This window comes from Rhynchophorus ferrugineus, unplaced genomic scaffold (genome assembly GCF_030347505.1).
Source record: "Rhynchophorus ferrugineus isolate W39M unplaced genomic scaffold, kcgeb_rfMv2 rfM10, whole genome shotgun sequence".
NCBI lineage: Eukaryota > Metazoa > Arthropoda > Insecta > Coleoptera > Curculionidae > Rhynchophorus > Rhynchophorus ferrugineus.
In genome coordinates, this window is record NW_027472589.1 from 25178004 (window position 1) to 25202723 (window position 24720).

The window sequence follows — 24720 nt, forward strand, 5'->3', positions numbered from 1 at the left end:
TTCTTTAAGTTTTTTTTCTTTTCAGTTTATTCTTTAATTTGAAGAAATCTACTACCGAAAACCATAAGAAAAAACAGTCTGGAGGACCATGATTGCAAGAGTTGCTGGACGAAAACCCAGCTCAAACTCTTAAACAACTTCCAGACCACAACTTTTCACAATCGTTGTATATGCTGAATAAATGTATTTTGAAAAAATAATCACAAAATATACAATATTTGGAATACTGAAATCTGACAAACGTGACATCTCTTCTGCAGTTTATAAAATTATTATAACCATAAATAGACCGCATTCCTGACCTGAAAACATTAAAGTTTATTCCCAAAATTATTTGCAGAAAGATTGTTTACATTACATTATGGCTATCATATGTACGTACTGCCAATTATAATTTGCAAAAATGTTTCAGATGTAGACTCACACAAAATAAGGAAAACAATTAGAAAATACAAAATTACAAGATTCCTCATGCATACTTGCAATTGCAGGCATTAAACGTTACGCCATGATATATGTTACATTCACAGTAAAGGAGTGTTATTAAAATAATCAGCTAAATAAAAGTAACATTGCATCCCAAAAAACTATTTACGAAAAGCTGTAAATAGCAAACCCGAAAAATAGTGGATAAAACCAGATTAAACATCATACATCAAAGACAAAACGAAAATTTTGTTGCGCCAAGATATGGCTATTTAAAAACAGAGGCACCAGAAAGTTTACATGATACTCTAGAAAAACTACTACTAGTGACGGCTTAGGGTAAATTTTATATGGCTCGGTGAATGGAGGTAAACAAAATGAAACAGTAGTGTTTACATTATGTGACCGTTATTTATTGAATTAATATAAAAATATGAATGATAAAACGGTTGGCAGCGGTGTTACCTGGAGATGAGGCTCGGGCAGTCGATGGTGGCACGTCTAAACCAAACGATAGTCGACTACTCAATGAATGGAAATACCCTTCAATAACATCCCAGATAAACGTCTCGGGGTTGCCAGCTATTCGTTATCGGGTTCTAGTTGGCGCTGCTAGCACCCCACCCGTGTTCAACATCTGTGATTATATTTCTGGGTATTTTGTAGACCGTTATTCCACTATGTAAAATTCGACGTGCCTCAAGGTCGCTACAACGGATACTTAGAACAATTATAGCATTTAAATAAAGCAACCTGTAGAAAAGTAACATTCAATTCAAAAAGTATATATTCATAACAACACATATAATCATGGGAGAGGATTAGAAACTGATCCCACCTGCGGTATTCACCACATATTGCATCACCTGACATTATTTGTTCCGTTCAATACAACTTTATCTGAAGAATTGTAGAAATATAGGTCACTGTGTTAAGATTCAAATTCAATTTCGGACTGAAATTCAATCGACGAGATTCAAAACTAATCACTAAAACATTAATTACAGTAAAGTCGTAATAAACAAAAGCAAAAAGCAGAATATAAATTGATTTAAATGAAGAACGTAAACCTATAACTAGCAAAAGTATAAATGATACATGTTCGAGATTCTTGTTAATTAGAGCGTATATTAGTTATTTCATTATTGCCTTTAGGTTACGTAAAAAACCAAATAGAAAGCATATTAACAGCCGGCATTCGATCCGAGGAATGTGCATCGAATAACATCCATGTTTGTTGTAATATGTTCGCTGTTGAGACATCATAGATTAGACTCATTGATTTGTATTATTTGTATTGATAGATTAGAACCCAACAAGGTCCCTTCGGGCTATAATAAAAATTCGGTTTGAATTTTTTATCCAATATTGCACGCATATTTGCTCATGGCAAACATTAATCATAACCCCACAGTTGTTCACGCTCAAGTTGATACAGCTTAGTTTTACTATAGGAAAACATGTTTTAAGAAAGCCTTCCAGACTGCCAGTGTGTCATCAATTTTCAAACGAAACCATCATCAATAAAAGTCAGCCATCAGTCAGAATATTATTAATTTGTGATTGATTATCTATCAAATTTCTGCTGTTAGGATTCCCCAAATATTCTCTGATATGATTTTAATCTGAACTAGTACTGTCCTAGTAGATACATTTTAGTAGTTACTAACTACAACCATCTATAGTAATTATTCCTTAATATTATTCTTAAATTCTATCGATCGAAGATTTCAAACCTAAATCATTAGATTTTTTAAATTCAAAACCACATGGCACACATATTGCATCTAATAACTAAAATAATCTAATAATTTTTCATTCATATTGTGCTTAAAGTCCAGATCTAAGATTTGAAACCTAGGCTTAATTATGATTTGAATAATGATGATAAATGTAATGATAATCTAAAGGACCAGTGTCTAGAAATATAACCTGTCGAGCTGAGAATTATGCTTATCTAACGATAGCTTTTCTTTCAAAGCTTTGCCATCAAAAGCATGAATTGAAATAGATAGTTTAAATAACTATCATTAGATGTTTTAAATTCAAAACCACATGGCACACATATTACGGCCAATAACTACAACCATCTAATCATTTTTCCTTCATATTGTTCTTACAGTCGAGGTCTAAGATTTCAGATCTAAACTTCATTAGCATTTGATGGATATATTTTCACTGTCACTCGCACATAAGTATCTGAATTCAATAGGGTTTTTGTCTCTTCGGGTAATTTAGTTGTAAACGTTGTCGAACTTCGACGTTTTTATGTTCACACAATCTTACTTATGCCTTTTCACAAATAGTTTAATTTATTCGCTGATCCATGGGATTCTTAATTCTTTATAGGTGTCCTGATGATTTAATATACTACGAAGCAAAGCCCAAGCGGCCACCATATTTTATTACGTCACATTTATAGTTCTGTTCGTTTCTTCTAACATGCTCTTTCCATCTGAGCTTGGTGCACATTATCATTCCCAAGTATCTCCAGTAGTCTAAGTAGCTCTATTTGCATATTCAGTAAGAATTACTTTAGAATCAATTATCACTGGCAATTAGTTAATTTAGTATACGAAATACACATTTGTAGATTTAGCAGCATTCAATTTTATTCGACAATTGAGTGGACTAATTTTAATAATGTAACTGAAAGCTACTCGAACCGGAAATATAAGATTACAGGATCTGGCGGATCTCTCCATTCTTAACACTCTAGTGTTAATGATACAGTACATTCAGCCGAGGTAATATGTCTTAATAATTCGTAGTAATCATAAACAGAGGCCGACAACATAAACTTTCTTCAAATCACATATTGCAAAATGTCTTTCATTTTCTTGCTCCTTGAATGAGGAATTTAAGTTAATAAGATGTACTATTACCACAGGCTTGTTAAAATATTTTTGACTTATATATATTTTATACGAATATGTTCATCAATATCAATAATGACTTGAAAAAACTTATTTTATCGCATACTAAAATTATATATGTAGTCATGTTTTTGTTTCTTTCCCGATATATTTGGGCGTCAATTTTAAATAACCTTCCAAACATAAATCGCAACGACAGAACTCGATATACTAGTTGGAAAGTTGAAAGTTCGAGCGTCGCTTTGACTGCATTAATATTGAAATTGGTGCACTAGCTCAAAAGTTGTACAGGTTTGAAATTGGAGAACAATAATGTATGTAATATAATTTGCGCTATGTACTAGAAATCTTGATGTAACAGATGAGTCGCGGTCAGATTGTCAGATTGATGAAAATCATAAGTCGCGAGTATTTGATCGAGTATTGCCCCCATGTAACACCCTCTAACTATCCCTTGTTTCGAAATTTCTGCAACAATCGAAGAAATTAAGATTCATTTAAAAAAAGCCTGTAAATTACATATTTCCGTTCTTCCCATAGGACATCATTGCTCTACCTGAAAATAAGGATACATTGTCCACTAAAAAAAGTTTACTAAAAAGAGAGCCCACCGCTATTTTCCCCAGACCATACCTATTTATTGACCTGTAACTTCAAAAAGTCATCTATGCGATATGGAAAGAATATTTCTTGAATTTATTTCTTTTACTTTATAGTCTCCCTTTGGGGTCTCTTTAAAATAGGTTAAAATGAACTAATTGTTGCTTAAATAACTTAGGGAACTTTCCAAAAGAAATCTGATCTCGTCTTAATCAAGTTGGCCAATGGGATGGTTGTTTCTTGTCATATGTATAATCTTTCCCATAGACAAATTTCTTCAAGATTATTACAATGATTCAACTAATTCATTAGCATGAGAGGGCAACTAATTATTCAAATTCATTTGACCTCTATAACAACAATTGTAGCATTATATAGCTGCTATAGTTCCGAAAGCTAACCACTCTCTAAATATTATATGCTTAAAAAAAAGAGGGACGTAGATTCCAATGGTCTGGACGTATTTGTCAAAACAAAGGTTGTAGTATCCTCATATACTTATAGCGTTTAGTTTCAGTTATTTTAAAGAGCAAGTCCAAAAAAACATAGATCAAAATCATTGAGAGTTCATAGTCAAAGTCATACATCGTCATCTGCAGTACCAACAGAAGCCATTTTTGAAAAGTAGCGCCAGCGCTAGTCTATTATGCCATAATGATGCCCATAGACAATCATAAATACATATTAAAAAGTTTAAGCCCTGGACGAGAACTCAACCTTGAAGTTGTTGCCTTGACCATTACATAGCCAAGCTGGCTCTCAGCTATTTGCTGCTTGTAAGGCTTGTAATTTTTAACGCGTTCAAATCTCATCAACATCTCAAATCAGTAATAATCTATTTCTCAGTAGATTAGTTCCATGAAGTATGATGAATTAATTTAACAAGGATAAATAACAACGAATTCTAAAAATAAAAGTCCTTAGATAAATTGCTATAACAAGGGCGGCCAAATTTATGAATGTTCACAGTTCAGTTCGGCGTTTTTCAAACAAAACAGCAACGTTCGAGAGTCATAACATATATATGTTGTATATAACATCTTGTCGCCACATTTTATTTTATTTTATTTGGTCAAATATTTGAGTTAGTAAAATTAACGCTGAGAGTCCATATTTTGTCCAAATCTTTATTAACTTAAAATAATATAAAAGTGAGAAAAACGAATAATTTTGGAGACATAGATTAGAATTGTTCTTACATAAGAATATGGCTTGGTGGCCAAAAACAACAAGACACAAAAACAAACAACAACAAAACAAAAAGAACGGATATTTGAAGTATAGAGCTGTTTCATTCAATGTCAGTGTTGTCAATTTGCAAGGTTCTACTAAGGAAACAGATTATTTTACATTTACTACTATGACAAGCATGCCTATATCAAAACATGCGTAATAAACTACGAGGAATGCTCAGTAAAAATAACATTCAACGATATCAGTATAACGTTTTAAGTGGACAATAAATACAAACAGTACTCAGTGCACTGAAGCACGAAAAGCGCCTCCATTATCACATTAATTTCCCAGCAATTTAACCGCTTAACTGAGGGGGAATAATAAAAGATAAAATATATAAAGCTATTTTAACATCGGGTGTCCTAAAATCCTGGAAAGATTTTATTTTCGCACCATTTGTGCGAAAAAGCGTTTCCTTTGAAAAGATAATTAAAGAACAGGGCAGTTTAGGGTTGTTCAAAATGACGAAAAAACAATGCAAATTCATTGCTGGTTAATATTGCGAATGAGATGAAAGTCTGACAATTTCAATTTTCAATTTCAAAATTATATACCAAACCAAACCAAAGGAATTTACTTTTGGCAAAATAATCGCATCTTCGATATTACTGAGTTCAAGTGACTCAAGAGCTATACTTAGTGAAGAATATCAGTTGAATGAAAAATATGTCACAATTGAAGGTTAGAACGAATTGAAGCTTAGACTTATATAGGTCGAGAAACAAATCAATTATTTGTGGGGCCCATTTTTTAGTTATTTAAAATCCTTTTTTAAACAATCGGAGTTTTAAATCAAGTACAATATATGCCTTGATTTTGTTTTCTATTTTATATCGCCAAGGTTTACGACCATCTATGTCTTAATGCATAAAATTGATATGAAAAGCAGTCAGCGAAAATGGAGACAAAATAGAAATCAAAACTTAATACCTAGTGCTGATCATAATCTAATATACAGCATGTCCAGTGTAACAAATTTAACAGTAGAAAAGTTTTTATATACACAATATTCACAATTTTTGCGTTTTATTTTTTGTATAAGGTAATCAAATGTTTTCAGACGTATCAGTAATCAGGCGTATAAAGGTAGGGTGCACAGAAGAGTTAGCTATAAACTGTGTGACGTCTATCTGTTTCGGCCCAACATTTACATATTTGCTTGTTTACATAAACTTCTAAATGAAAACAGGCTTTTTTAATGAATAGCTATACTCCCATAGCTATTAGTCTTTGTTATACTGTCATCAATTGTCTCTTTTCATTGTTATTCTTATTACTCCATTTACTACGAAGAAAAAAAGTTTGCTAGCTATCTTCTTGGACGTAGCGCAAACCTTCGATAAAGTCTGACATAAAGGACTCATGTATACACTCCATAAAATGTTACCAGAACTGCCAGAAACACGCAAGTAATAATATAAATAAGTAGATCCAGATATGGAGCATAAAATTCAGTGCATATTAGATTAACCTACAACCAAACTGTTCCTATATATCCGTATCCATATACATCCATACATGAATGATATCATTATCGCAAACGGTAACAACGCTAAGCACCTTGGGATAAATCTTGTTTTAAAACTTGGTTGGAACGAGCCGATCAAACAAAAGAAAGGAACTGGAATTTAAAAAATGTATTGTTATTTGGAAGAAAATCTAAATACCGTACATAACATGTTGTTGCTGTACAACCAAATACCTATATGGACCTATGGAATTTAGTCGTGGAAATATTCTGCGTGAAGTAATATCAACACAATATAACTGTTCCAGAATAAAGCACTCAGCACTAAAAAGTTCTGTTAATTTTTATTTATTAAAAACTAATGCAATGCATCTTCCTAATTTTAAGTCATTGTAGAGATTATAAAAAGTATTAAGCTCAAAATACAAGCCACACTCCTCGTATAATACTTCATTGGAGAGGGAAAAAGAGGGGAGAATAATATATATATATATATATATATATATATATATATATATATATATATATATATATATTATATTAATTATATATATATTAATCCGGTAATGAAGTGTATTAATTGGTAAAAATATTAAAAAGTTCTGTTAATTTTTATTTATTAAAAACTAATGCAATGCATCTTCCTAATTTTAAGTCATTGTAGAGATTATAAAAAGTATTAAGCTCAAAATACAAGCCACACTCCTCGTATAATACTTCATTGGAGAGGGAAAAAGAGGGGAAAATAATATATATATATATATATATATATATATATATATATAGCTAAAATAGGGAAAAATCAATATACATCATCCACTAACACAAATACAACATTATAGGTAATCTAACGTCAGTTGCATTTAAGCTTAAGAAAAAAGAATTCAATTAGTCTCGATATTTCGTTTCACGAATAAAACCAGAGGACAAACATTTTTCTTCTCGATTGTCTTTTTTTCCATTACTATGATATTACTATTCTGCGTATCCGATATTGAATAAATTGAAAATATAAATATTCCCATCCAGTCACCCATATCGTTTCTATCGCCCGCTCGTATTATACTATCTCTCCAGCGTTTGACGAAAAACACACCATTTTTTCCGATAACCTTGTGATCTATCGATAAAGCGTGAACAAATTGTCAATTCGAGGCGAGTTCAGATCGCTGATGGTTCGAAACAATGGTTACAGACGCTATTTCTAAAAAAATCTGGAAAAATCAACGCTTATCTTATCTGTAGTGTGGTTTTTTTCCTAGAAACACGGTACTGTCATCCTGTTTCGAATTCCAACGTTCCTTACCGCAATGTAATTCGGTGAGTTTATCCAGTGACATTTATAATTATACGACCACGATAAAACAATTGACCGCAGATGCCTAAAATTGATTTGAAATAAGCACAATTTATAGTTAAATAATATACATACTACATTCAAAAAGAGGATGGACGATTCTTCGATCATTGTTAGAGAATGAGTCAGACGGTGATACAATAAAACATACTAAAGAATAAAGAATGGGTAGTTTCTCGGAGGTGCTCATAATAATTCACTATTAATCATCTTTAAACTCACAAATATCTCTAGTTTTTAGGTACATGCATATTTTTAAGCAGCGAGGGTTGTTGGTGAAAATGCATAATATGTAAATAACTTAAATACAGTAAGTTTGATATTTCTCAAATAAAAAAAAAACAGTTTTTCATTCAGTATTATTGTACTATAACTTCTGTACACAGCCGATCTATCTACAACAGAAATAAGCACTATGCAACATACGTAGACGACACGACAGTCTTAGCCACTTATGAAGATCCAGCCACAGTATCAATTAATTTACAAAAACGCATAAATCAAATACAAATGTGGCTGAAAAGAGGACGTATAAAAGCAAACAAAACAAAATCCAGTCGTATAACTTTTACGCTCTGTTGAAGAACATGCCCACCAGTCTATATAAATAATTGTCAACTCCCGCAAGCAGAGGATGCTAAATATCTTGGTATGCACCTAGATCGAGGTCTAACTTGGAAGAATCACATACTCGCCAAACGGAAACAACTTGGACTTAAACTCTACCAAATGTGTTGGCTTATCTGGCGCAAATACAAGTTATCATTAGACAACAAGCTATTATTGTATAAGTCTATGCTCAAGCCTATTTGGTCATATGGAATCCAACTACGAGGAACCGCTAGCAAGTCTAATATATCCATCGTACAACGGTTCCAAAATAAAGTGTTGCGTGCCATTGTCGATGCTCCGTACTATGTTTCAAATGAAGTCATACAACGCGATATTCCTATAGAACCAATAACGAGTGTAATTCAACGTGTTTATGTGAAGTACTTCGAAAGAGTGTCAGTGCAATGTACTCGCTAATCAGCTAAATATGCGACGTGATAGTGACGTGCATAGACTAAAACATCTATCACCATACGATCTGATTATGGGACATATATAAAGTTTAGAATAAGACTAATTAGTTAAAATAGTATTTTATATTAATGAAGTGATAACCGTTTTTACGTGTCATTTATGTATAATATAAAAATAAGAAATATTTACGGTCCTCTGGGTAGGTTGTAGAACTACTAAGAGTAATATAAAAATTAGTATTATTAAATTGTTCAATGTATGCGGACGCTAACCAAGAAATACTCAAAATTGCTTTTTTGCCAATCTTTACTATTATTACTTGATTTGAAGGAATCTGCTGCCGAAGTCCATCTAATACTTTTTTAGAAACTTCAACATACTAGGCTGCTCCGTCATTTCCCAAAAAGGACTCAGATTAGTAGAAAATCAGATAACCACAGTAGCAGTCAAATCAGGCAGGTATAGGATTACACTAGCTGCTTCGCATTACCCAAAATAACCTAGGGGAGAAATTTAAAATTGGTGACGATTTCAATGCCAAAAATTCAAAATCGGAGTTTAGAAAGATGACAACTAGAGGCAATGAATTACATAAAGCAGCTGCTCAGGTAGTGTGTAGTTACACGTCAATGAGAAAACCAACTTATTGTCCGACTGATACAAATAAAACCCCAGACCTATTAGATTTACTCATAGCAAGAAATGTAGAATGAAACTATGTGGAAGTTGATGGAAAATGTTGACCTAAGCTCAGGTCGTTCACCAGTAATTCTGGTCCTGACTGAAAAAAATTATAAAAAAGAGCAAAATCGAAAAGATATGAAATGATAGTAGATATCAAAATTACCGCACAATAAATGCTAATATTGACTAATTGGAAGAAAATCTCAATTATTCCTATATAATAAGTTGCTGTTGTATAAAGAAATAATCTAAAACCGATTTGGACTTATGAAAACCAGTCGTAGGGGTTCCTTGAAAAGCGATATCGTGGATGCACCCAGACATTACAGGAATGATTACTTACACCGAGACCTTCAAATACCGACTGCTATTTAGAAAATCAAGAGAATCACAAGGATACATGAGGAGTGGCATGAATTCCAAGACTTATTCGACGAAAACCCAGCTCAAACTCCTAAAGAAATTTCAGAGAGTCGATCAACTACTTCCAGGCGTTTATATAATTTGGGAATGATCCAGAAGACCGAGGATCCAGAGCTACCATACGATTTGACTGAAAATGTAATTTGGAACCGTTGCACCATCGCGGTTATTATTTCTTATCAAGCAAAATGCCATCTACATCGGCGTCTAAGCATGAACATTCACATGATCATAAATCTTGCTTCTTAAGTCTTCATATCTTCTAATCAGTGATGACTTATGATTTCTACGACAAAATAAAATGGAATTATATTCTGTTCTATTATTTAAAACTTTTAAACGTCATTTAATTGAATAGCCGAAGGTAAAAAGACAATTCAAAAGCTCATAAAGTCATACTGGGCGAGAAAATATCTTTATCGATAACGATACAATTAATTGCAAGCAAATTATAACTTTCACAATACACAACGCTCTAGGAACATTTGTCTCGCCGTACAATAGAAGTGCTATCTCGGTTTCCATTGTATTTCATACCTTTGTAAAGAGGCCTAGTAAAATCAACGAGGACAAATCCGTACACATCAGCATCACGAATAGACAACTTTCAAATGATTTTAAATTTAAAAAAATTACACATTACTCCGATTCTTGCTGTTGGCACTAAAATAAAATGTTACATGAGATTACAGCAATAAAAAAATTAATTATATGTTATATTGGAGATGCCTAGTACAATCTTAATTTATTACCATTGTTCAGTTATAGTAGCATCAGTATGCAAGCAAGACAACTCTGGAGTAAATATATTAGTATACATCTCCCAAATTAAAATTAAATTAAGCTACTCAAGTTAAGATTAAATACTTATACTGTATATAAATTCGTACTGTTTGATTCGTTTCAATCTTCTGATTTCCTTCGTGTTGTCCAGTAGCTGTATTGCTTCCACGTTGCTGTGATTTAGTAATCCATTTCATATTTTAAAGCAAAACCTTGGACAACTTTGTGGATCCATTTGATTTCTAGGTCATCATGTAGTTCTTCGTTTATTACGTAGCCATAAAGATTGGTAGTTAATCAAAAAACTTTGTTTTGGTGTCGTTGGATTACTAGTTGATTTAATGTTTCAGTGGAACCCCATATTTAAACCCCATAAGTCTAAATAGACTCAATTTCTTTGATTTTAGGTCGAGTTAGTCAACCAACACATTTCTTTGAATTTGAGTCCGATCTGTTATGCTTTCACATTCATTTAACGTGAAGTTTTCAATTAAATCTACCATCGAGATGGACGTCGAGGTATTTCGCTGATTCTACTTGAACAGTTGAGCATCTGCCAAGTCATATAAGTAGACTTTTGTCAATTCGCCACAACGCAAAATTGAAATGGACAGATTTGGAACTATTAAGCTGTATTTTCTAGCCTCTAATGCATTTGTGGATGTTGTTGACTGTTGTCATTAGGAAGAGATATCTCTTTTGTCATAATGACAACATTTTGGTTTTTCTTATGGTTATTTCTGTTTTTTTTTAATTATTTGGATATCAGCAGTTTAAAGTAGATACAGGGATGTTACCTCTTTTTTCGGAATGATACTACTCCAGCGATTGGCAGTAGTTATAGTAGGCAGTAGGCAAGCAGTAGTAAAATGTAGGAATTTACTCATCTTGTAGATAAGTCCCAAATAACATACCAAGTTAAAGTTTGTGAGACGTCCAGAAATATTGTAGGATATTATTTCTTTTCTTTTGAGTGGTGATTTCGAAATCGAAATTGGAGATCTGGTACTTTCATAAGTGGTTTAAAATGTTTCAATAGAAGTTTTTCAAATAATTTGGATGTCGCAGGTAGCAGCGGAGATGGCCACCAAGACACACGAGAAGAATTACCTTTTAAACCTAGATATTTGTTTGGTTAATTTAAAATGAGAAACAAACTAGTGAAGTTCAAACTATATTAAACGAAATTTAAAAAGATATTAAAATATGTGCAAACGTATGATGTTTGGAAACGTGAGATATCAAAAATACAAGCTGATTAAACAATACAACAAATACCAATAACTATTGAAGTTAACAATATAAAACATGGTGGATTCGGTAAATATAAAACACCGATCGTTGATACTAAAATCGACTATTGAGATATGACCGAGCAGTATCACCATAAGTTTCTTAAAGCGTTCGATGGACTTCGGCTGATTTCTTCAAGTCAAACCACAAAAGTAATAAATATCGAATATGTTGAATGTTCCAGGATTAGCGCCTGTATATACTAAATAATTCAATAAAGAAAAAGTCAAAACCATTGAATTTAATATTATTTAGGTCAACATACTTCGCATATCCTCCAATAGATATCGCTAATCAAAATATGTGTAAGTTAAATGTAAAATTACAACCTTCTTAATTTTGGTACCCATAATTTGTGACATAGTTGGGAACTATAAAAACCCAAGAAATTCATTCGTTAAAATGTAAAATAAGTTAAAATTTGTTTATATGTTAATGTTTATAATTTAATAATTATTTTGTTAAAGCATGATATAAATGATATAAACCGCATCCGTTTATATCAAACACTGACCATTATCTATTCGAGTTCATCTAACTGCTCCAATATCTTATAATCTTGTAATGACTCAGCGTGTTCTATGTGTATTTAGTGGACAAACGTATTCTAATTTGTAAATTCTGGTATAATCAATGGTGAGCTGCACTCTTGAAAATGTTTAGTCTGTGGTACTTTGAAAGTGTTTGTATATAAGATATTTTTATTAGCTGCTTGCATGTATTGTGTTAATTTTGAAGACATTTATTGAAAAACGGTACAATATACATAACAGATATGTTTAGTTGAAAAGTATGTGAATTGCTTTAGTTACCTTAACTTTGTATTAAATCATATTTTATGAATGAACTTGAATATTTGTTATTTTCAAATATTCCAAACACATATATCATCAAACTATGCAATTAAATCTGGTTTAATCCCAGTACATCATATAAATCAAGGCTGAGTTATGTTCGGCCCCATACATAGCTTCCTCCACAGACACCTAAGAATCAAATCCATAATAAGTTATATCCAACGAAGTAAAAAATATTTTGACTATCGAATAAAAGTATTGGAGATTATATGAACTACGAACAAAATCCCATATAAAGCCGTGTATAGCACCAAACCCTACAAATTAACAGACAAAATGTAAAAAAAAACAAAGATTTAAAGTAATACAATAAATTCTAATGAAACAATTTCGAGAGATTTAAAGTATAAAGGTAATTTTAAAATTGCCATTAAGTCTTTGTAAAAGTAGTGGTTTTGATAAACCCTTTTTCTTTAACCCTAAATAAGTAGAACTACAAATAACGGATATTTTCCATTTCTTACATGGAAATGCTGAAAAAACTTAATTTACACCACCCGCCAAATTCACCACATATTGCTTCGTGTGATTATCATTATGTTCCGATCAATGCCGTATGGTCTGGGTCGAGTTTTGTATAACCTTCATAATGGAAACCGGTTGAAAGAAGTATCACAAACCAAACGAACAAACGACAACAGATGTGCATATAAAATAATCGCAGACCGTAAAGCATAATACCATTAAAATGCAACACAAATATCACATTACGATTGTCTGCTAATTACAATGAAATCGGACTAGATCCAGTGACATGTCGTTATAAAATAGGATAATGGTTATAAATAGATATTACCATAATTATATTATAAACAAAGCTTTTATACTAATGGAAAAATACATAACAGGATAAAGTAAAGTTTATTTTAAGAGGCAATATTCTGAGTAGGAATACAGAATACAGTGATATCGACGGAAAATATTCATTAAAATAGAGCAAGGTTACTTTAATATTTATGGGGAACGGAATAAATAGCTGCTAAGTCCAACAACTCAAAAATAGACCTTAAAATATTCGAGGTCTGGGCCCAGAGACATATATTCAGCATATTCATTAAAATTATAAAAGGACATTTTGATTAATAGATACTACAAAATACAGTTCTCAATTATTAATTATTATTGGATATAAGGAATTAAATTTGTTGTTTAAAATAATTTAAATAAATATTTTAACACTTAAGAGCACAAAAATACTTCAATCACTCTCAATTGAGGTACCAAGGGAAAAGCATTACCAGGGTGCAGAAACTGACAATACAACGGTATCTCGCATATATACGTTACGCATATATATGTTATAAAATATTTTTAACAAAAAAATTGAACCAACTTCAAAAAATAAATAAGAAACTCACTGAAAAGTAAAAAATTATTTTACTTATATTTTTGACACGAAAAAGAAACGTTTTAAAATAAAATATGTACATAATAATCGTTGTAATAACTAAATAAAAATAAACCTTATTTAACCTATCTACTACACGTATTTTATATTCTACTATATACACAGAATTTAGCTTAATACCTACCTAAACCTATTTGTCTATTTACAATATTATTTTAACTACCACCAACTGAACTGGTTGAAATCGGCGCCATGGTGTATATGTCACAAAATTATATTATTAGTTTTGCATTGTTTGGGCTCGGCATTGTTTGATTGAAAATAACGAACGCTTCAGGCCACGAGGTCCGCTCCTTAGTCTAGGTAATTTGACAAATATCCGAACCAAACGAGAACAACAAAAAGTTTTTGCCCGGGAATGCAACCCATGACACCATATGTATGAGCTAAGCGCTCTAACCATGATATGGCTAGTGCTTAAAAAGCAAACTTAAGGCTTTTACACTGAACTACTTCCTATTTTCTGTCACATCATTTGAGCAATAAGATTATACACAAATATCTGATTATTTGAGATAAAAAATATGTGAAAACTTTGTACATGCCTTTGAAATTTGAGGATTTCTCTCGATTTCCCCGGATTCCGCCATCAGATCTTGATTTGGTTTTGAAAAGAATTTTGAAAATCGGTCCATAATTGACGGAGAAATCGACGAACATACATTAAAAAAGCCGAACATAGAACCTCCTTTTTTGAAGTCGGTTAAAAATATTGTAAAGTTTATTTACTTTAATTTTTTAAAAAAAAATTGTTCTTCTTGAATCCCACTTAATTTCAAAAAATCTTATCCTAGACCTGTTCAAGGAAGGGTTCAAGAAAAACGTACCTGAAAGGAACGGTTAGGTCATGTTTTAAAAATAATGCATTCAAAAACCATATTTTCTCAAGTTGTCAAAGAGAACGTCTTAAAAAACAATTAAGTAATTTTCAATAATAATTTTAATAATTTTAATTATTTTTTTAAATATAAGTCTCCTTTTGCCAACTATGGGTTTATCTGGACTACGGTTTAATGTGGGCTCCGAACCGCGGTCCTCAGCATTAAGCCTACCGAGTGGCCAACTTTAGAAATCATCCCAGACGACATCTGGTCTTACCCAGCCTGGTTACTGGCGTGATTGGGATTATTTCCCGTGTCTTTACACTCTTGCCTAGGACAATCACAAATATTAAACAATCACAAACATACATTTACGACCATGCCCCAGCAGGATTCGAACCCGCGGTTATCGCAATAGTAGGAGGACCGTCCTATCGTCTTTACCACTGCGCCACCAAGCCGGCTTTAATTTCAAAGCGGCCCAGAATAAGGGAATAACACGAATAATCTATCAATAGGTTTTCATACTTGTTCCGCAACTAAATCAGAGATCACATGTAAAAATTTCCTTAATATCCCTGACATTTTCGTAATTTCAATAAACATATTAATATGGTTATCCTATAGTCAGATCGAGTAGGATTACCGGAAAGTCCCGAACTTTGGTAACCTTAAAACCACTCAAAAACCCATTTAACATTTATTGCTAGATAAGATTTCCAAGTCGGTTTTTCTATATTTCACGTGAAATCTTACAACAATTTATTACTCTATTAAATCAAAGAATGCTTTACTATTGTATCTCTGTCAGCTGCTAGTCTCCGTATTTCATATTAACCGCAAAATATTCTATATAAATAATTAAAAAATATATTCAAAATATATTTCATCACACCTCAAAGATTTATAACAATATAATCCATAATAATATATAGGTTAAGCCACATATTTAGAGATAATAAAAGTATGTAAATAATATATAAAGCGAAAGTTTATACGATGAAATGTGGCGAAAATAATTATATATTGATAACACATTAAAATGATGTTTAGTATAAAAATAATGTAATAGTTATATAGCAGTTCGTAAAATGGTAACCATTGCATTTCGTAGTAGTAACGTAAACTAAGAAAGTTGGTAAAACAAACAATGGTTTCTTTAATAGTAATCGCAATGTTTAACAACAAAATATATAATAGAGAAATAACTATATAAATTAACACTTATAAGTTGGAAATAAATTGTTTGTACTAACATTTCCAACTATAAAAAATACACCCAGATGCATAATTGGAAATAAAATTGTTTAATTCATTAACATCAAAATCAACATCATAAAACACTGCTTTCGATAGAGATATTTAATTGACATTTTAGACAACAATAAGAAGATATAAGCAAGGGCTTCACTAACATGTGATTTTTTGAGTTAATAAAGAAAGGATGCACTGCTTTTATTATCTGTTCCTGATAGGTACGGGATGAGAAGCGTCTTATTTCTTATGATTTCTTATAGTCGTAAATTGCCAAATAGGGAGCAAATTGTATCTGTTTTTCAATAAATACGGTTAAACCTTACCCTCCTAAAAATAATTTACTATATACCTTGAAGCAGTACACTTGAAGTAGTATTATTGAGTTACTTAACGTATACAAACGCTAATCATAAAGGCAGGAATCCTATATATATATATATATATATATATATATATATATATATATATATATATATATATATATATATAATATAAAAGTTTGAAAGCAATATGGCGATTTAAAAAACGACAATTAAACAGATAAGTTATAATTAGACTCAAACCTTAGACTAACATTTCCTTATAGTTAATTCAATAAATTACCCAGCCTGGTTACTGGCATGACCACTGTTACTTATAAAGACATTTACAATTACAATCACAAACGTAACGTACATCCATGCCTCAGCGATTAAAACCCGCGACTAACGCAACAGTAGGAGGACGGTCCTGTCGTCTTAACTACTCGAAGTTCATCCCATATTCTAATTCAGTAGTTTATACGTTTTAACCCACTCCAATCTATGAGTACTAGTTAGGCTCGGTTTTTCGGCTTCTACACTTCCTCTCTTGCCAGAAAACCGTAAACATCTCTTTACAGTTGTATTTAAAACTAGCTTTTCTGGTGTTTCATTTGAAATAGTGAGCAATGGCAATTTTGTTGTTTATTGGTATAAGTACGATTTTAAAAATAAGAAACTCCAATACGAACATATTTATTTAAAGATTTATTACAGTATTTTTGAAGTATAGTGTATGATAAATTTCAAAAATCTCTCATTTAGATTTCTCTTTGAAGAAATGTTTACGTAAAAAGTGTCTCGTAAATATATCAATATTATTATATATGCACCGATACAACACAGCTGTTAGTGATAATCTCAAAAATTAAAATTATGGGTCAAGGGAACAGTAGCGCGGTTTAACAAAGTAGCGATATATTAACATTTTTGCAATTATTATCGGTATCTTGTTTTTAACCAGATCGCTAATTTCGCAGAAATCAGAAAAATAATTTTCGGCGCCACATTTAATCTATATGTCGGCCTATTAATCTACATGATCTGTGGGCTTATATTTGAACTTCGTTCTATCATGACACGTCACTTCATATTGTAATTCAAATATTGTCAGAAATCTTAACCACTTTACTCTTGAGCAATGTTGGGCAAATATTAACATCTAAATATTTAAAAAATACCTTTTGAGGCTGATCGGAGTTTTGGTAAGTCGAAAACTACTATCCAGATATTCAATTACTTCCATTGTAAATTATTTTTAATGTCTTTCTTAACTGAGAACATTTTCGTGTTCGGTTTCTTTGGATATTTCTAAGAAAGGATTCCTTCACAACTTCCGATGTTTATTCGAAATAGTATTCAGGTATCACAAATTCGTCTGGCTCCAGGCGTTATGTAATTATGATAAAACGCAGAAAAACGTAGAGATAAGCGAACAAAGGTATGTTTATGTTTATCTCGTAGTAAATAGTATTAATAAATGCTATTTAAATGTTTACATTTTAACTATCACAGCAATGCAACCGATTAAGAGTCCAGTTACATCGCGAGAGATTTAAAATATTTGAAATTTAATAAATAATGACGAACTTGAATGAATTGTGGGTAAATATTTGCTCTTTATTGACTGAAGCAACAGTCACAGTCACATTAAAATAATTGAAATATTAGGTTCAATGTCATCAAGAAGAAACCAAAAAAACGAAATTTTTTTCTTGTTATTACTATACCGTTAAATACAATAGGAAAATTACCCCCTAATGATTTCTATAGATTCTTACATACTCCTCTGACAAAAAGACTAAAAATGTAAAGCAAACCAAACTTTTGGGCTGTATAACAATTTTTGACGTATTTCTTTTGATTTAGTTACTGTAGAATATCTGCAGTTTTGTTTATTTAGATGTACATTTACATTATTTAGGAAAAAATTCCAATATTCTCGCAGAACAAGTTTTTGTAAAATAATCATTTTCGACAGGAAAGTTGGCAAAACTGACAGCAATTCAAAGAACCGACCAGTCTATGATTTAATATCAGAACAATTGCTACAACATCTACCAATAAACTTGCTCAGTGTAGTATATCGACTAAAACATGTCCCAGACTTTTGGCTGATGAATCAAGATGGCTGGAAGTTAAGCTATTTCAAAAACTGCCATTGAAAGGAATAAACCCCATTCTAAAGAGGAGAAGAATCACACATCAGTTTGGGTTTACTAACGCAATATTCAACAACTGATCAGGTGCATAGAATACATATTAATTAGACTCTTTAGAGTCACATAAGAGCTCTGCTCTACAATAAAATAAGCTAAAGCAGGTGTACCACAAGGAATTGTATTGAGGATGATCTATTTACAAATGTGATATAGCAAATAGCATATATCACGATGGCTACATTTGCTGATGATACTGCGATTTATGATATCATAGACAATAGCGAAGAAGTAACCCAAAATTACAACAAGCATTAGAGATAGTTAGACTCAAACCTGGAAAATAAAAATTAACAAAAATAAATAGTGCATGCGCAGTTAACCACAATGAGACCGCCCAAGCACTAATAACAATAAATAATACTGCTATTCTGCATACTGTCAATATGGATAGCAACAACGCTAAGTATCACGGAACATTTCTCAAAACTTCGCTGGAGATAAACGTGTTAAAAAGAAGACGATAAAACTGGAGTTGAAATATATAAATAAATGATTTGGTTAATTGGAATAAAATCACAATTCTGAGTACATAATAAATTATGGGGATGTTCCGCGAAAAGCAATGTAAATACAAACAAGTTTTCCAAAACAAAGTCCTAAGAAGCATAGTAAGTGCATCCAGATACTATAGAATTGATTACTTATACCGAGACCTTCAGATGCCGACTGTCGCTCAGGAATCAAGATAATCGTAAACGGACATGAGAAGAGACTCCATTCTCACACTGATATCGAAGTATTGCAATTTTTGAATAACACTAAAACAGGAAACACTCACAAAAGAATCAAACCATTTGATCCTGTGTAACGTCGTGTAGTGAGGTGCATTTTACATAGTCTTTCATATTAGATTAGAGCCTAGGTTCGGACCGATATATACCTAGAACTAAGCTATTGTAAAGACAAATGGTAAGTTAATCGGCAACGACTAATAACGATATAATAAATATTTTTTAAATATGTATAAATAATAATTTTATTTCACAAAGGGGATATTGAATTTTCTCTTCATAATTAAGTAAAGAATTGACTTAAGAAGCGTATTGAATGTTTTCGGCACTTAAGAAAAAATATTTATTTTGTTGAGGGGGTAAATGCTACATGAATGACAGGACACGATGTATCTCAATTCAGTTTATCAAGAAAACAAAATCAAAAGCAATCTGAAACAAAGTAGCAATAAACAAAAAGCGCATAATTCATGTGCAAAAACATATACAAAAGTATAATGATCATATTTATAAATAACAAACATAAATCTCGAAATATAAAAAACAACCCTTCGTAACTTACCAAGTATATAGCTCAATTTAATTTCATTTTTCGTCGCTATTTTATTCTATAACGATGTCACCAAAATTAGCCCGTCGTTTTTCTTTTGTAAATATAGTCTTGGCATCTATATCAGCAAAAGGTCCAAAAATAGACACCTCCAAAACCACTATTATAAATTAGATATTTCTAAAGAAAATTTACGTTGCGCATTATCAATGCAAAACATCCCACATTGCCCACCGTTTCGTCATAATTATAGTGCCTAATGCCTCGGTTTTTAGTTTCTTTTAGCCGGTGGTAGCTGATTTATATTCGTCTTTTTTTTGGGTCACCGGGAGCCCTGGTTGTTATTGGGTTTCCGACTTGTTGCTTAATTGATTTAATTAAGCGGGATAGACTCGCGTCAACTAGCCGGTCAAGTCGATTCTCGATGAGATTTGTATAGGGCGATTTTTTTTATTATTATGACACTTTTAATTTGATTAATAGATACTGGAAGCCATTTTGCTGCGATGCTTCTGTCGAGAATTGTTTTCCATAATAAATGATTCATATGGAAATTTTACAGATTGTGGAAATTTCCAAATTTAGCACTTTATTTGTCAAAACTATAGATCAGTAATAAATATTAATGTTTCCTCATGGCCTTGTAAACTGTGATAATTGACGACCGAAGAATGTACCCAAATATTAATTTATTTGTAAGGGGTGATGTCCAGGCTGATTCCTCAGCCAGGCAATTAATCTTCAACCAGAACAAGTGGCAGTGAGAAGAAGTGTTTAAACATTTGTATATATTAGATGTTTGCTTGTATTTTGATCGGTATATACGCCAATATATACGAAGTGACTGTTAAGAAACTTAAACTAACTATTAAATCCAATGGTTTTACTGTCAATACATAAAATAGCAATTTCGATTTAGTATTATTGAGTCATTTATTCAGTGTATACAGACGGTAATCACGAAACGCTTAAATTATATTTTCGATATTCCATACTTTTGTTGTTTAGTTTGAAAAAACTTGCTGCCGAAGCCCATCGAAAAATGTAAAATACGTGTGTTGATGCTACTCCATAATAATTGATATTCCAATTGTCAGTTTTGTTTTCAACTATATATTAATGACAAGAAACGGTCTAGACGACATTCGAAGACAATGAATTGCAAGCCTAATTGTATCGAAAACCCAACTCAAACTCCCAAACAACGTGGCAAAAGTCCCGCTACCATTTTGATTGCCTATCACTTTACTCAAAGAAAACATAAGTAAGGTTCGTTTTCATAAAAAGTTTATTTGGTCTTTCCATTTTTTTTTTCGTTATGATTGAAAAATTGTATCAGCTAAATGGTGACCGCGATTCGCTATGCAAATTTCGGCTCTTTTTAAGGCATTTTTCATGACATCCTGCAAAATTTTAGGCTGAATTTCTTCAATTCCGTGACGAATATTGTCTCTAAGATGTTGAATAGTTTGGGGCTTATTCATATAAACTTTTGATTAAAAAACCCATAAGGAAAAGTCTGGTGCTGTTAAATCCGCAGATCTGGCTGGCCATGCTAAACAGGCACTTCGCGAAATTAGTCTTCATTGAATTGTTGAATGAGCTGTGTGTGCTGTGGCCCCATCTTGCTGAAACCACATGTCCTCCAGTTCTTGCTCTTCCATTTCAGGCACAAGAAAATTTCTAATCATGTCTTGGTACCGTTCAGCAGTAACAGCAACACCTTGATCATTTTCAAAAAAATGAGAAAATGGGCTTCATCGTTCATTATCAATTTAGACCAAAAATCTTCTATTTCAGCAGACAGCCTTCAGACAGTATTTTTGCTCGTTCTTGTGGCGTATGTTTATTCATAATAAAATTTGGATGTCTACACAACACAATGTGAAAAAAAGCGAAACTGAGAGAGAAATCAATATAGTCACAATAACTAATATCACTATAATCATAGTTATGGCGTATTGTGACTAACGTTGAAGATCCCAAGAGGAGAAAATTGTGGTTTAGCGCACAGTCCACAGGAATATTCGTGGCCATAAAGCTTCCAGAATACTATAGGAGGGTAGTATTGTAACACCTATTGACACACAGAATTCAATTACGGGGATGATCCGCGAGATCTAATAGAAATACAAGTTTGCCAGAACAAAGTCCAGAGAAGTATTGTAGGACTGATTACTTACATCGAGGCCTTCAAATACCGACTGTAACTCAGCATGCCATTATACAAAGTAATAATTATATAAAGTAATACAACTCTTGAATAACACCACAACAGTGTGAATCTTGTGTAGTGAATTATAGTGTGCTATAGTGCTATAGTGCTAATATATAAACATTATTACCCTATAGGACCTATCAGCCCTATCTTAGTCTGTAGGGAAATAATATATATAGTCGACAACCACTAGTAACAATGTAATAAATACATTTTAAAAAATTTCTGTTAACTTTAAAATACTTATCACTGTTAAGATGTTTGTTCAGTTTGTTATAAATTTGTTTGTTCGTTAATGTAAACATTTCCATAATGTGAAATACACTTGAATAAATTCCCATTAACGGGCGTCTTCTTTATTTTGAATTATAAATATTTTGAGCCGTAGTTTCAATACCATTATTTGAATATAATCGATATAAATAGAATATACCGAGTGTTCAGCTAGCCTGTAATAATTAGTTAAACGAATCATCTGAACGTTGAATCTTTGTTGCAGGAGAGTATGACGACCAACCGACGGACGTAATACATCCCCTGATCGCCCTAGGATCTGCAGCTTCTGATGTGCGAGCGCTCAGAAGCCGACATGTAATTCGATTCCCTGTTACAAGGTCAACGTCGACGCCCATGACATGGGGGCGAATATGGGGAAGAATGCCTCTCTTCTAGATGCCCTACCATCCGGACAAGGTAAGCAGGTCCTCTCCAGCGCGTTCCTCACTTCGGATTCACCATCGGGGTTGCCAATGCCCATTTATCAAATTCCCCCAATAATCCAAGTCAAATTCCTATGAAGCTGATTCATTGACAAATCATTTTAAAGAATGAAATAGGTCTAAATCGTTTAAATAATATTTATTTTTTACCTTTTTCGTAATATGGAATAACATTTTAACATTTTGCATTTTGCTTGATGGGCTAAACACACTGCCGCCCAATTTCCCTTGTTGTCACCATCAATATTACCCTCAAAAAGTATAATTTTATTATGGATTGCCAATATAATATATCATTATTATTTTTACATTTAAACACCGTATATTAACCATATTTTGGACCGTCGTTCGATACCCATTAGTAATCTAAAATGTGTTTTGAAACAACCTATATTATATTTACCATGAGATGTCAATACCCTATAAATACGAGATTCCCTGAAGATTGGTGATTTCCCCACGAGTTGGCAACGTTGTTAGATCATATTTCTCTTCTTTCAGGCACGTTACACGTGGTGATGCTGGGTCTGGATTCGGCCGGCAAAACGACCGCTTTATATCGGTTGAAATTCAACCAGTATCTCAACACAGTGCCCACCATCGGGTTCAACTGCGAGAAGGTCAAGGGGACGCTAGGCAAAGCCAAAGGTACGTTAGACTATCGGACAATGTCCCGAAAAATAATTTCATCCACCGTTTCTTGTCGCAGGTGTGAACTTCCTCGTGTGGGATGTAGGCGGTCAGGAGAAGCTTCGGCCGCTGTGGAAGTCGTACACCCGGTGCACGGACGGTATAGTGTTCGTTCTCGACTCCGTCGACGTGGAGCGAATGGAGGAAGCGAAAATGGAACTGATCCGTACCGTGAAGTCCCCCGAAAATTCTCAGGTTCCCATTTTGGTCCTGGCGAACAAGCAGGACCTACCCGGGGCGAAGGAACCCAAGGATTTGGAGAAGCTCCTCGGTCTGACAGGTAATTTATCTCCGATTTCGCTCCGCTAGTTCAATTATCATCATCATCAATCCGTACCCTGAATATGGGGTAACATTATTCATTAAATATCACCACAGTTGGCGCAGCTGTTATGACCTCAAACAACGTTAGTCTCCTATTTTTTCAGATCCATTTTTGTAATATGTAGAATTTGCCTTAAGCATCGTATTTGAAAGACCTCAAATTTATAAATGTCAAACTGTGACAGTGTTGGAAGGACTAGTAAGATAGGCGTTCAAAAGAAACGGATCTTAGTCCTGTTTGTAAGATTTGCTCTCTTCTACACTCAAAAGCTTGACCAGTTTGGATTAATACTTCGACGGATGCCACTTTCTTATCCTGAATCATTGATCTCAAATAGTCGCTCTAACTGAATCCTCATCGATTAATTCTCAAACCATATGGTTTTGCAACGTGATATATATCACAACGAATTATAGAAGTCTCAACGTCTGTATCATCATCTGATGATATT

At 32.7% G+C, this 24720-nt stretch overlaps 1 protein-coding gene and 1 long non-coding RNA gene across 2 annotated transcripts in view; both read left to right on the top strand.

The window, feature by feature from the left end:
- Arl4 (ADP ribosylation factor-like 4) overlaps positions 1–24720 on the top strand; it is an 82654-nt gene that overhangs the window by 53479 nt on the left and 4455 nt on the right. Inside the window, exons 2-4 of the mRNA XM_076416242.1 lie at positions 23035–23228; positions 23756–23902; positions 23964–24224. Of these exons, the coding sequence (XP_076272357.1) occupies positions 23171–23228; positions 23756–23902; positions 23964–24224 (466 nt within the window). The 5' untranslated portion in view covers positions 23035–23170. The remainder of the gene's footprint in view (positions 1–23034; positions 23229–23755; positions 23903–23963; positions 24225–24720) is intronic.
- On the top strand, positions 7534–15039 carry LOC143203684 (uncharacterized). Its single transcript, XR_013007406.1, has 3 exons — positions 7534–8145; positions 8198–8273; positions 8350–15039. It is a non-coding gene; the product is annotated as an uncharacterized LOC143203684 (long non-coding RNA).